Source organism: Mixophyes fleayi, chromosome 2, assembly GCF_038048845.1.
Source record: "Mixophyes fleayi isolate aMixFle1 chromosome 2, aMixFle1.hap1, whole genome shotgun sequence".
Taxonomy (NCBI): Eukaryota; Metazoa; Chordata; class Amphibia; order Anura; family Limnodynastidae; genus Mixophyes; species Mixophyes fleayi.
In genome coordinates, this window is record NC_134403.1 from 336774231 (window position 1) to 336788043 (window position 13813).

The 13813-nt window shown below is 42.9% G+C and overlaps 1 protein-coding gene across 1 annotated transcript; it reads right to left on the minus strand.

The window, feature by feature from the left end:
- Positions 1-1169: 1169 nt before the first annotated feature.
- On the minus strand, positions 1170-4385 carry LOC142139417 (histone H2A-like). The gene is made up of 2 exons (XM_075197003.1): positions 4341-4385; positions 1170-2234 (listed from the first exon to the last, which is right to left on the minus strand). The coding sequence occupies exon 2, from the start codon at positions 2219-2221 to the stop codon at positions 1805-1807; it is 417 nt and encodes a 138-aa protein (XP_075053104.1). The 5' UTR covers positions 2222-2234; positions 4341-4385; the 3' UTR covers positions 1170-1804.
- Positions 4386-13813: the final 9428 nt, after the last annotated feature.

A 13813-nucleotide genomic window follows, 5' to 3' on the forward strand; every position in this document is an offset into this window, starting at 1 on the left:
CAGTGGGGATGTTAATCTCTTAGTATGATGGAGAGGATGTCAGATGAAAGTAGTGGGGTAGCCAGACTGCAAAGTTGTCAAGAAAGAGGGAGGTGGGGCCAGTAAATGACAGACATGGAGGAGAAGAGACAAATTAAGTGGACTTCGAAGGAGAAAGAGGGAAGGTACTGTGGGAATTATCCAAAATGTACAGTTATGGGAAAGGAGGAGGCCCACACCACCTCCTGGATGTTTATCTGGTCTGGTGGATTGGGTGAGCATGGCAGAAGAAACAGTTTAATTGTAAGAGTACCAGGTTTTAATGATAGCAACAAGGCGGTTAAGAGAGTTGGAGATGAAGTGGTCGTGGATAGAGGGTAGTTTATTATGGATGGATCTGGAGTTCCATAGGGCACAGGAGACTGGGGAGGAAGGAAAGTGGAGATACGGATGAGGTTGGCAGTAGAGACTGAAATTGAGGTGAAGGGGGCTGGGGGAGAGGAAGGGTATAGGTTAGGAGCAAGGAGGCATGGTGAGAGCAGGAGAGGAGGGAAAGGGGAGAGAAAAGAAACAAGGGCAGAAGAGGGGTCAGAATGTAGAGACATAGGCAGGGGGCATCAGTAGAAAACTAGTGGTGAATCCTACAAGAAAATAAAAACTAAATAAAATGCAGGCAACAATTCAGTACAGCAATTACGAGAATAGTAGGTATAGAAGAATGCAGAAAAAAGTTGAGTGACCACGAGTAATGGAAAGTCCTGATAGCAAGTATCCACAGGAACTCGTGTACGCATGTACTGGTAGCTGGTGATAAACAGGAATTCAGGCGATTCCCAGTGGGAACAGGTATGTCTAGGATTCTGGAAGAGAACAGGGACCAATTAAGAATGGCAGGGAAATTTGTAATAGACTGAAGGGGTCTGAATGTAGCCACGTGTGAGGGCCTAAGAATGAAGAGCTCCAGTGGGGCGTGGAGAGGGAAGGGTATTCAGAGGCAGCATGCAGGGACCAATTGAGAGTGGCAGGTAACAGATGCTGTTGGAGTTTTCAGCAAGCCTATGTGTGTGTGTGGGGGGGGGGGGGGGGGGGGGGGGGTCATCGTAATGTCAGCCTGGTCAAAGGTGGAGGGAGGTAGAGATGTGGGATGGGACCAATTTGTTTCTGGAGGGGGGGGGGGGGGGAATCCATCAGATTTAGTCACAAAGTCTAAAAATATTGTATCACAAGTTTGAGTGTAATATTTTAGGTTGTTACATGAGGACTACAATTACTACCCATATAGTAATATAGTAGTGTAAGGTTACATCTTGACAGTAGTGATTTATAGAAGCTGCAAGAAAGGAGGGAGATGGAAGTTTAGCAAGTTCCAGTTTTCAGTCCCAAAGAGAACACATTTTTATTCATTCATTTTTTTGAAATCTAAATAAATGTGGCAGGTTATAATAAAGGTGTTGGTATTTACCATTTCCCCTTGTTTTTTATATTTTCTCTATAGACTGCTATTAATGATTTAGGACTCTGAACTACCATGGCAGCCACTGGCACATGGTGTAGGTGTTTGAGATTCCCCTCTGCACCGATATCTGCCTTCATTACACTCTATTACATTTGTAGGAGGAAGGACAAGAATTTTACAAAACTGTTTTATTGTTAAATTTTATCACAAACATACTATCCTTTGCATGCAACAATTAAAACAGTGTTAATAGGCAACTTTTAATTTGTATAGAACTTTAAAAGAGCATAGACAGAAAAAAAAAATATATCACTATAATCAGTCAATAAATAGAGCCTTAAAAGGCATTTTTAAGTGGTTAGTAAAAGTTCAGAACTCTTGAGACTCTGCAACTTTAGGCTCTTCAGAGGATGGGCCTTTTGAGGTCTTCTTTGGCAGTAGGATTGCATGGATATTTGGCAAGACTCCTCCATCTGCAATAGTCACCCCATCAAACAGCTTGGCCAGTTCATCATCATTCCTGACAGCCAGCTGGATGTGCCGGGGCATGATCCGGGATTTCTTGTTGTCTCTGGCTGCATTTCCTGCCAGCTCCAGGACCTCAGCACACAGGTATTCCAGAGTGGCTGCTAAATAGATGCTGGCTCCAGATCCAACCCTCTGAGCATAGTTCCCCTTCCTCAGGAACCTGTGGATGCGGCCAACTGGGAACTGGAGACCTGCCTTAGAGGATCTGGAGGCTTTACTAGCTGCAGGTTTCTGGACCTTCTTTCCACGACCAGACATTCTAAAAGGTAGTCTGCAAACAAGTGAATTCCAAGACAAAATAATCAATTGATGCATTGATTCTTGTTCAAAAGTTAGCTTTTAAAATTTACTGTTTTGAAAGGGATGGGGGTGAAAATGTTTAACTTAACAAGTTGCAAATTGTTTTTAAAAGTGCATCCTCACATGTAGATGGAATTCAGATGCATGCATTAACACAGAATGCAAAAGGACTTCGAAAAGACAGGTGCTTTTGCATGTGGCAATAAATTATTCAGACTGGTGGCTCAGACTTAAAAGCTAGCTGAATACAGCTAGCATCTCAGATGAAGCTTACAGTTTTATTGTATTGCACAATATGCAACCTATCTGAGTCCGTTTGTGGAGGCTGCTTGGTTTTACAGCTGTATTACCTGCAGGGGGCACTGCTACTACAATCTTTATGAATCTCAGTCTGTGACCAAAATCAGCAAAATACTAATGATCTGAACTTGGCACAGAGTACCAAAATAATGTAAAGCTTCAATGTATACATTATAAATAGCATCACCTTAATCAGGTCGTAAGTGTTCAGTTTAATTTGAAAGAACACCCTTAAACAATGTGGTGATCAGCTTCTTTGATCTGAAGCATTTCCAAAGTTATATGTAATGTTATACACAATAAGGCTACACTGCGAGTTAATTAGATCTTTATCATTGTCCTAACAATATTCTATCAATTACACAATAACGGAAACAGTCAATGCAATACAGTGCTAGGGCTGACATCTGGCTGGACTGCTACAAATACAATAAGCTAAAGTATGTGTGCCCTAGATTAGAGTTACCAGGTTCTTTAAAATATATGAACTACACATCAATTAGTTCAGATTCCTGCAGTCAGAAGTTACTATGCAGACATTCAGCACAGCTGCTAACAGTCCCAAATTATAGATCGGGACCTTTATTCAAACTACCCCAAAAAATTATGATTGCAGGATGCAGTGTTCAGTCACATGTATGCCACATATGTTAAAGCATCATATTAGGATCATGTGACTACAATTTTGCAGCTCTTTGAATCAGGACAGACTGCAGAAAGGGGGTGCAGTATAGCTGCATCACCCTGGGGCAGAGGTAGAATGAGCAAGCTGTGGGCCCTGGTGCAGGGAGGAGGGAACCAGGGCCCCCAAACTTCTGCACCTGCCATGCAGTAGTCCCCATTATCTCCATGGACCCCAGCGCACTACACCATTGGTAGTTCCACCACTGCTCTGGGGGCATGGTAACACCCTAGGGGCATCTCACTAGGTTCTGGGGCACTGCTACCCCCTACACCTCCCCACCACCTATTTATTGTCATGCACACTAGTCTGTAGAGTAGCAGTGAACAGGACATACCCAACACTGCAGCAGTCATGACAAGGACTGGCAGGACTGTTCTCAGGGCCGGTGCTAGGGTCCTTGGCACACTTTCACATCCACCCCCCCCGTCTTTCCTTACCTTTCCGCCATAAAGCTGCTCCTCTGTGCTCCGTCTCCTCCCCTCCACTCACTGACTGTCGGGCCGTGATGATGATGTCACGCCCGACAGTGAGTGGAGGGGAGGAGACGGAGCAGAGAAGTGGCGGTGGTGATCCATAGCCCCTTCCCCCCTCCCCGTGGATTTATCTGAGCACAGTTTTAAAGTAATTTTATTTCTGAGGCGCCCTCCAGAGCCCGGCGCCCTAGGCAACTGCCATACCTTGCCTAATGGGAGCGCCGGGCCTGACTGTCCTAGCCAAATCAGGACAGTTGAGAGGAATAAGGTGCAGGGTCTTAAGCTTGTTTTGGGCACATACACAGATTTACTTGTCAGACATCAAGTGTTACTGTACATTTAGGGGTTATCTACCATTGAATTGATCAGCAGAACATGTAAACACTTTGGATTCTCTCCCCAAAAAAAAATAAAAAAAATCCATCTGCATAATAAATATTTATAAAAACAAAAACACCCCACCTCCAAAATTAAAAACTAAAACACATTGTACTTGCATGTACCTCAGCCACAGATGATCACAAAACATGTAAATATATATACAAACATTCTAAAGCAGTAAAACCACCACTTTAATTAATAGAACTATAATGTTAGGCACCAAGACAAATCTACTCACATAAAACAGCCAACTGCAACCTGTTCAGATCCAAACTCCTTTGCAGCAATCACAGACAAGTCAATGGTTTTGCGCTCCACAACTTATATACCCAGGCAATTGGAATTACAGGTGTGACAGCAAATTACTGGTGAATACACCAGCACCAAACAGCAGCTGAATCTACACCTGATCCCAATGTTATAGATGCTGCTCATGTGCTTGTAAATCTGAAATCTAAACCTGTGGATGTAAACTTGCAGTAAAAGTAATATGTAAAATAGTATACTTTTACAGCCACTTCATTTGGACACCATGGATACGTGCACACTGATTTCAAGCACAATGCCAGTGTTGGAGAGGGAATGCACACAAAAGGTGTATAATATTTCCAAAATAAATAGCATATAAGTATTTGATCCCATTTTCTCTACAGCCTGCACTTGAAAATCATTATCATCATCATCATCATTTATTTATATAGCACCAACATATTCCGTAGCGCTTTACAATTGGGGACAAACATAATAAACAAACTGGGTAAAACAGACAAAGAGGTGAGAAGGCCCTGCTCGCAAGCTTACAATCTATGGGACAATGGGAGATTGACACATGAGGTTAAGTCTACATTTTGCATTTTGGCCCAGCCAGACTGCAAAGGTAAAAGTGACTCATAAGCTAAATGATCCCGTCACACAACAATGTTGGTCAGGGGGTAGTTGTCTTGTGTGAAATTGTGTAATAGGCTAAAGGTAGCGAGGTTAAGAGGGTGGCTGAGGAATATTATAAGCTTGTCTGAAGAGGTGGTTTTTCAGAGAACGCTTGAAAGTTTGTAGACCAGAGGAGAGTCTTACTGAGAGTCTTAGTGGTTTTGTGAGTGTGTAGAAGTTTGTAACAAGTTTTCTCTCAACTCCACTTTTGAAACTTTGAAAATAAGTAACTGTATAAGTAGGGCTATTATGACCTTATTATCTATCAGGGATTGTCAACAATTTGCAGTTAGGCACAGTGCATGTTTTCAAAGGGATTATTGTTTCCTGTGAGCAGGGAGATAAGTAGAAAATTCTGGGCGACATGGCAAAAGTTTGAAGGGTGCCCCAAAGTTTCTAGGGAGGGCACATCTCACCATATCTGTCATCAATCACTTATGTTACGGGGCTCCCAGACTCCTCTTGTTTCTGCCTCTACTGCGCACTGCTCTGTTGCTCAGAGAGGAACAGAACATAGAGCCCCTTTCCCCAACGCGCTGAACAGAAATTTATTTTGGACCCTTAGGGGGAGATTCATTTGGGCGCAAGGAGCAGCTGAACCTTGACGTTCAGCTGCGCCTATTGCCAGCCATTACAGTAGGAATCTTGGCTTGTTTTCTGCGCAACTCTATGGGGCGTAAGAAAAAATGAGTATAGATTCCTGTTAAATCTCCCACGCGGTGGATGTTCCGGAAACACTTTGCGCCCATTTAAATCTCCCCCTAAGAGTCCAAAATTAATTTCTATTCAGCTCATACCATGCCTGCTTGCACGCATGGTATTTTGGGGCTTCAGTGTCTTGCAGTCACACGGTAAGGAGATTGTTAAGCTGCTGCAGCGCAGGTTTTGCGGGGGCTGGAGCACCTTGGGTGGCAGCTACATAGGGCAGGCAGCTGATGCAGGTAAGGAGTAATAGTTGGTGAATGTTGTAGAATATATTACATTTGAGGAAGAAAGATCATCTCAGTTCTGCTGACCTGCCCAGGGGGCATCAGAGTTCACGAAGTGTCAATTTATTTTTATTTATTAATTATCGGTATAATATTCAATATTATTACGTTTTCCCTTTAACAATCACGATGACTGCTGAATACCTTAGGAAATTTCTCTAGAGGAGTGGATATTGGAAGGAAATGGGTCTAGTGGGAGTAATAGAAGTTTATCAAATGAGATCCAAATAACTCAATGGCATGAAGGCAGTCAGTAATATAGGTTTGTAAAGAAGAGTAGAAGAGAGAACATTACTAGTGTTTCAACTGGCCTACACCACTTGGCCCCTTTGTAGCCAGCTTATTCCTGGGGTTCTATTGCGATATAGACCAAAGCAGAGGCCAGTAGGTATCCCTGTCTGCTACCTCTATGTAGAGAAAGGAGGAGGTGGACAGGTGCCCCATGTAACCCTTGGTGGTCGGCACTAATATATGAGCTTTACCCATCTCACAAATCCGGGTCAAAGCCTAGGGAGGTCATAACCTTAACCGAATAATTCCATTCAATTGAGTTGAAGGCCTTTGCGACTTCTAATGAGAGTATTATATTGGTTCCTACTGATTTGTGACAGATTTGCTTATGGGTCATCATAAACAACATTTATGGAGGTAGAGCTACAGAGAATTAACCGATAAGATAGTAATAACAGTGGTCTACTAAAAGATCAGGTACCACATACAATTCTCTCAGCAGTGGATATAACTGTTATTTTAACCAACATTTTTTGCCCAATGTAAGCATATGTGTAGTTGTGTGTGGTCTGTTTAGCTATCTGTGTTATGTGCCGTTGACAGGTACCCCATAAAGACAATCTAGATTCGGCCACGTCGCTGATCAAGGGACAGGCTGTGATACTCAATGGGACCCGATCCAGAGACAAGCAATATACTGTATATGGGATGTGTACGCTGCCTTTTATGGTTTTATTTTGTGTGATATCCAGATATCACAAGATATCCAAAGCAGATGTGATTGGTGGCACTTTTATGCATTGTAGGCTTTGACACTGCAACTATATTATCACCTTCTATTTTATTTATGTTATATTTATATTGTTTCAGTAATAAACTGTAATAAAAGGTGGAGAAGAATAACGTCACCTCAGACTGCAGTACTATATAGCTCACTAATAGCACATTGGGGTCTATGCACTAACAGTAAATGTGTAATAACCCACAGAATATAATAATGAAGTCTGAAAAGACAGACTAGATTAAATGAAGCTGCAGCTGGTGGTCTGTCTATCTCCGTGTGCACGCTCCATGTCAGCATATATCCAGAAGTCAGGAGGCGACACAACGTTTAGTAGCAGCGTTAAAGTCCTTCATAACACAAGCAAAACACGACAACATTTAGGGATTTCCTTTGTCGAGTGTCACGTTAAAAACATAACTCTGTTGCTAAAAACTGTGCAGCCTTTTAGTTTTCTATATCTCTCTTTCAACCTCACTGCTTGTCACCTCCTGCAAACTACAGCTAACTGCAGTGGTGTTGAAAGAGAGGGTACAGTGGACACATTTGTGATTGGACCTGATCTATAACCCACATGTACTAACTCTGCAGCTTTCAGTTCCAAAAAAGAGGTGGAGTAGAAGGATGTGTGAAAAAAACACAACTTTGGAAGGATGGGGCCCTTGGTTTAACGTGTCATTTGGTATGTGGACAGGGCCGGACTGGCCATCTGGCACTTCTGGCAAATGCCAGAAGGGCCGATGGCCAGATGGGCCGGTCCGCACGCCCGCTGAGCAGCAGCAGCACTGTGCGCGCTGCTCGACGGACGGAGAGTCAGTGACATCCGCCTATGTAAGCAATCACATGGGCTGCATCACGTGACAGGAGCCGCCCATGTGATTGCTTACATAGGCGGCTGTCACTGACTCTCCGTCCGCCGAGCAGCGTGAGTGTTGCTGCTGCTGCTCAGTGGGCGTGCCCATCTTTAAAAATGGACTACAACTACTAAGATTTATGAAGAGGCACCAAGATGTGGGCGGCTAGATACTGAGCAAGAGCATTTTGCACAAGATAGGTGGACCTGAGTGTACTCAGGAGCTGCTCATCACTGCTGTGGGACCAGTGTGAAAGATAAAAAAATAATAATAATTTTGTTTTGCATATAGGACAAGATACTTAATCATCATATGGGAATTCCTAATTTTACATGGCACCATATTGCTTTAAAGCTGCGTCAAGTCCAGAAACTTGCATCACTAAGTAGTTTTCAGTATATTTTAACACTTTAGGAGGAGACAATCTACCACAAAATAATAGGGTAAGTCTGCACAATATGGTCAAGAAACAATTATTGTCTCTAGAGGTGTCTTTTCGTTTTCTTTACTTTTGAAGTCAGTTTAGAGTGTGAACTAAGTCACTTGTGGATGAGACTACCGGCATATATTGTGCCAAGATAAGAGATGTGCAGGCTTATTATTTCATGCACTGGTGCAAGACACCAACAAATAAGGCACCATTCGCTTATATATGGGCACATAATGCAATGTATTTAAAACCTATTGCCAATGTATAATCTATGTAATGGGATGCATAATAAAAATCACTATATTTTCTTTAATTCATGGTTAAGTATCGTTGCTGATCCATCACTGTTAACAGCTGTTTCATCTCTTCATTTTGCTCCTGATTATCAGGAAAACTTGTAGACAGACATTGGGACAGTTTAAATCATATTTGGCCTCTCTGCTGCAGAGTGAGTGATTGCTGGACAGTCTCAGTAATCAATCATGCTGCAAAAGAAGGACACAGCTAAATTTTAATTTAATAATATATATTTGTATTTTACTATGCATATCCCAATGTACATAATATGTTTGTAAAGGATATACCCATCTTTACTGACATTTTTTGACATTGTTAAATGTAAAAGATATGTAGGGGATTTTTATTCAAATAATACCCTCTATCTATCAACAAGCATTGCTTATATACAGTGTATAGTGAAGTGTATCCAAGACTGTCTGAGCTGAGTAAAGATGTGTTTTTTGGGTGCTTCAGGGGGTGGTGCTGTATGGCAGTAATTGCCAACCCAATATACTCAGAAGTCTGCATGTATGATTCTCCATGTAATGTTTTATTATAATGTATGTATCAATACCCCATGTTGGCCACACCCACAACACAACGTAGTTACGCCCTTTTCGGCGCCGCCGATACGCAGCGGCACATAGTTTCTTTACTGCTGGAACTGAGGAGGGCCTGTGTACTTTGAATGCCAGCGCTGATTTTTAGTTCCAGTCCGGCCCTGTATGTGGAGATGTGTCACCCTCATTTGCCGTCACTTGTTTTGGCTGTCATAGGCAGTGACAGCACTAGCCATCAATCTGTGAGCTTCATTAGTATTCAAAACTCCTGCAACATTATACCATGAATATAATGGCACCATGCCCTAACCAATGGAAATGTTTATTCCTATAGTGGGCTCCAGATAATCAGAGGAAGCAATTACTACCAAATCTAAGACTTGTTGCTGTCCTCAGTTTGGGCAGCAAGGTGACATAGAGACATCTCCTACGACAACAGATTCTCCAACATTACCAGAACCGGGGCTTGAAAAGCAGCAATCAGCAGACTGAGGAAACAAGGGGGTATATTTACTAAACTACAGGTTTGAAATATAGCAACCAATCAGATTCTTGATATCATTTTGTAGAATGTACTAAATACATGATAACTAGAATCTGATTGGTTGCTAGAGGCAGCATCTCTACTTTTTTCAAACCTGCCGTTTAGTAAATATACCCCAAGGTCACTTCCTTTCGTCTATTCTTGCTGCTTTATCTAAATATTAAACCTGATGAATAATGAGTGTGTTGAATCAGCATATGAGGCAGTTACTAATTATGGGGATATATTCACTTACAATAACTAGGACAGTTTACATTGTAAGTATGGCCTATGACATAACCATAATTCAGCAGAATGTCTGCCAGTGCTATGATATAATGCTTTGAAGGTGTACAGTAAATCAATAAACTGCGTTTCCAGATGTTAGCAATGCATTTTGGGAGTCAATCTGAATACTAGCAATACTTTAAAGGGTTTTTTCAAACCACTCTTAAAAAATACTGCTGGCACAGGCTAGTGCGATGGCTAAGTGTTTAGCACTTCTGCCTCACAGCACTGGGGTCATGAGTTCAATTCCAGACCATGGCCTTATCTGTGTGAAGTTTGTATGTTTTCCCCGTGTTTGCGTGGGTTTCCTTCGAGTGCTCCGGTTTCCTCCCACACTCCAAAAACATACTGGTAGGTTAATTGGCTGCTATCAAAATTTACCCTAGTCTCTCTCTCTCTGTCTGTCTGTCTGTGTGTATGTTAGGGAATTTAGACTGTAAGCTCCAATGGGGCAGGGACTAATGTGAATGAGTTCTCTGTACAGCGCTGCAGAATCAGTTGCGCTATATAAATAAATGGTGATGATGATCCCTGACCACCTCTGCTGGTCACTCGAGCAGTATAATCTGTGGGTCAGGGCAAAACACCATAAAATCTGCATATGCAATTTATTGGTATTTTAGTCCGACCTGCAGTGTATAGTGGCACCTACGTGAGCAGCAGAGATGTCCGGTACAGGGATTAATAATCCTGATGAATGCAGTATTTATACAGGGTTTGCTAGTGTAAGCAATTTCTGCAAAGTCACCTAAGGGCTCTTCTTACTGGGTATTTATTATACATGGTAATATATAATGATCAACCACAACATTAAAACCACCTGCCTAATATTGTGCATGTCCCCTCATACCACCAAAACAGTTCTGACTCATCGAAGCATGGACTCCACAGGACCTGTAAAGGTGTCCTGTGCTATCTGGCACCAAGACGTTAGCAGCAGATCCTTTAAGTCCTGTGTATGATGCCACAAGTATGTACTTTGAGTGTTGCCTCCATCTGGAAATATTAAGTATAGAAAAAAATGATCATATACAGGGCTTCTTAAATTGCAGCAAGAAAGTAACCTCCAGAAAAACCGTACAGAAGTTTAAAATAGATACAATAGAAATAGGGAGGACACTTTCTGCGCTATCCGTTCTCACTCTAACATACAATATAGTGGAATAATAAACAAGTTTCTCCTTTTTGAATAATATTAAATGCCATATGAAACGTAGAAACTTCAGAACTTCAGGATATTTAATCCCCACAATCAGAAATAAACTTACAATTGGTATAAGCCCGTGTTCCCGTAGCAGGTACTTGTAATGGAGCCAATTGCGGAACAAAAGGCTGTTGTACATGAAGTACACCCTGTAGAAACGTCTGTACCTCCGGTAACAGAGTGATACGTTTCTGAAAATACACCGATAACGCTACCTGGACCTTAAGGGACGACAACCTCAATCCCTTGTTCAGACCATCTTGCAGAAAAGCCAACACCCTGGCTAAATGAAGAGACTTAGTAGGCACTTTGATCTTCTCACATCAACATATATATGCTTTCCAAATGCAGTGATAAATGGTGGATGATGACGGTATTCTCGACTGGATCATGGTTTTAACCACTCTCTCCAAGAACCCTTTCATTCTGAGAATCAAGGATTCAACCTCCAAACTGTCAAAGCCAATCGATCTAGGTCCTGATGGAAGAATGGACCTTGACTGAGAAGATTCTTCCTGAGAGGCAGACGCCAAGGACAATCCACCGACATGTCTAGAAGATCTGAGTTACACGCTCTTCTCGGCCAATCTGGCGCTAGTAGAATTACCGAAACCCTTTTGCCTCTAACTTTCTCAGCATCGGAAGTGGAGGGTAAAGGTACACCAACTTGAAGTTCCAGTGTACCGTGATAGCGTTCACCAAGAACGCCTGAGGGTCTCTTGACCTGGCACAATACCTTTCTACCTTGCCGTTGTGCTGCAAGGCCATCATGTCTATTTCTGGCCGACTATTTGAGATAACACCTCCAGATGGAGTGCCCATATCCTGGGTGAAGGGCATGCCAACTTAAGTTGTCGGCCTTCCAGTTGTTCACCCCCAGAATGAACACCGCTGAAATTGCAGGAACCTGTTGTACCGCCAATTTCATGATCTTTGACACTTCCTTCTTGGTAAGAGAACTTCATGTTCCTCCTTGATGATTTAGGTAAGCTACCACCGTAGCATTGTCCAACTTTATTAGAATCGGCCGACGTGCCAGAAAGGATTGTGCCTGAACTAGAGCATTGAATACTGCCCGTAGTTCTAGAACATTTATGGGCAACAGTGTTTCCTCTGGCGTCCACATCCCTTGCAATCCGAGGTGAAAAGTGACTGCACCCCACCCCAACAAGCTGGCATGTCTTTACCACGGTCGTCCCACACCGAAAAAAGGACGCCCCTTTATTAGGATGTCCCTCCTCAGCCACCAGAGAAGAGACAGGCGTGTTGGCTGTGACAACCGGAAGACCTGCCATTATAAATAGGGATCCGACCTCGACCACTTTGCCAGTATCTCCTGCTGGAACTTGCGCAAATGGAAACGAGCAAGCTGCAGAGCATGCGACCCAGTAGTTTCATACACTGAAGTACTGAGACGCGATTTAGAGATAAAAGATCTTTCACCTGAAGCCAGATCTTCCGCACTATGTCTGAAGGGAGAAAAACCCTCTGACAATTTGTGTCTAACAATCCTAGGAACATCATACGTTGGGTTGGTATCAAACTGCATTTTTGTAGTTGATCCCATCCATGTTCCTGCAAAATGTCCCTAGTCAGCTGCAGATGTGAATGAAGCAGAGGTACCGAATCCACTTAAATCAGGTCGCCTAGGTAAGGTAAAATAGTCACCCCCTGTAAACACTGCTAAGCTGCCATTATAGCCATCACCTTTGTGAACATTCGCGGTGCAGTGGTCAAACCGAATGGGAGAGCCCTGAACTGAAAATACTCCAGACCCACAGCAACCCGCAAGAGACTTTGATGACCTGTCCATATCAGAATGTGTAGTTAAGCATCCTTGATATCCAAGGATGATAAGTACTTGCTTTTCTTCATGGAATTTATCACAGATCTGATGGACTCCATTTGAAAGCTGGGTACCCGTAAGCAGGTGTTGAAGTCCTTCAAGTTTAGAATTGGTCTGAAGGACCGATTCAGTTTTTTCACCAGAAAAAGGTGAGCGTAAAAGCCTTGACCTCCCTGCCCCAACGGAACTGGAACAATCACCCGGCATCCCGAAGTGACTGTACTGCCCCCTGCAAAGCCTATCTTTTCTCTAACTCCCTGGGAAAAGGTGTAGTCATGAAATGCCGTGAAGGTGCCCCCCAACTAGGTCCAAGATGTATCCTCTGGACACTATACCTTTCACTCAGGCGTCTGTGCCCCCAGTGGAGAATGCAGGAAGTGACGCTCAGGGGCAGGGAGACGTCCTGTCCAGGCTTGTCTGCCTCTTTGCCTCCCTCCCCTTGTAAACGGAAGGGGGGCAGAGAGTCTGTAAGTATTGTGGGAAGCTTGTGTGATCTCAGACAGGCAAAGACTTTTATTCCAGACTTGTGCTGGCCTAGGGGATTTTCTGTACTGTTCTAGACTTAAGGAACTCCATCACTTGATTATGTGGCATATATGGCTGATCTGGCATTTGTTGCCCTCCCTATTATTATTATTGGGTATATCTCATTGTAAGGACTGCCATGGAGGATGGAAAAGGCAAATTATACTTACTGATATTTCCTTTTCCTTGAGATACTCCATGGTAGCCCCATGATAGGTTTATACTTATATATTTTAGAAATAGTTTGGAACGTCGCTAAAAGAGACAGGGAAGA

What these genes read in the sequence shown, in the direction of transcription:
- LOC142139417 (XM_075197003.1), bottom strand. Translation starts at nt 2,221, where the DNA reads ATGTCTGGTCGTGGAAAGAAGGTCCAGAAACCTGCAGCTAGTAAAGCC.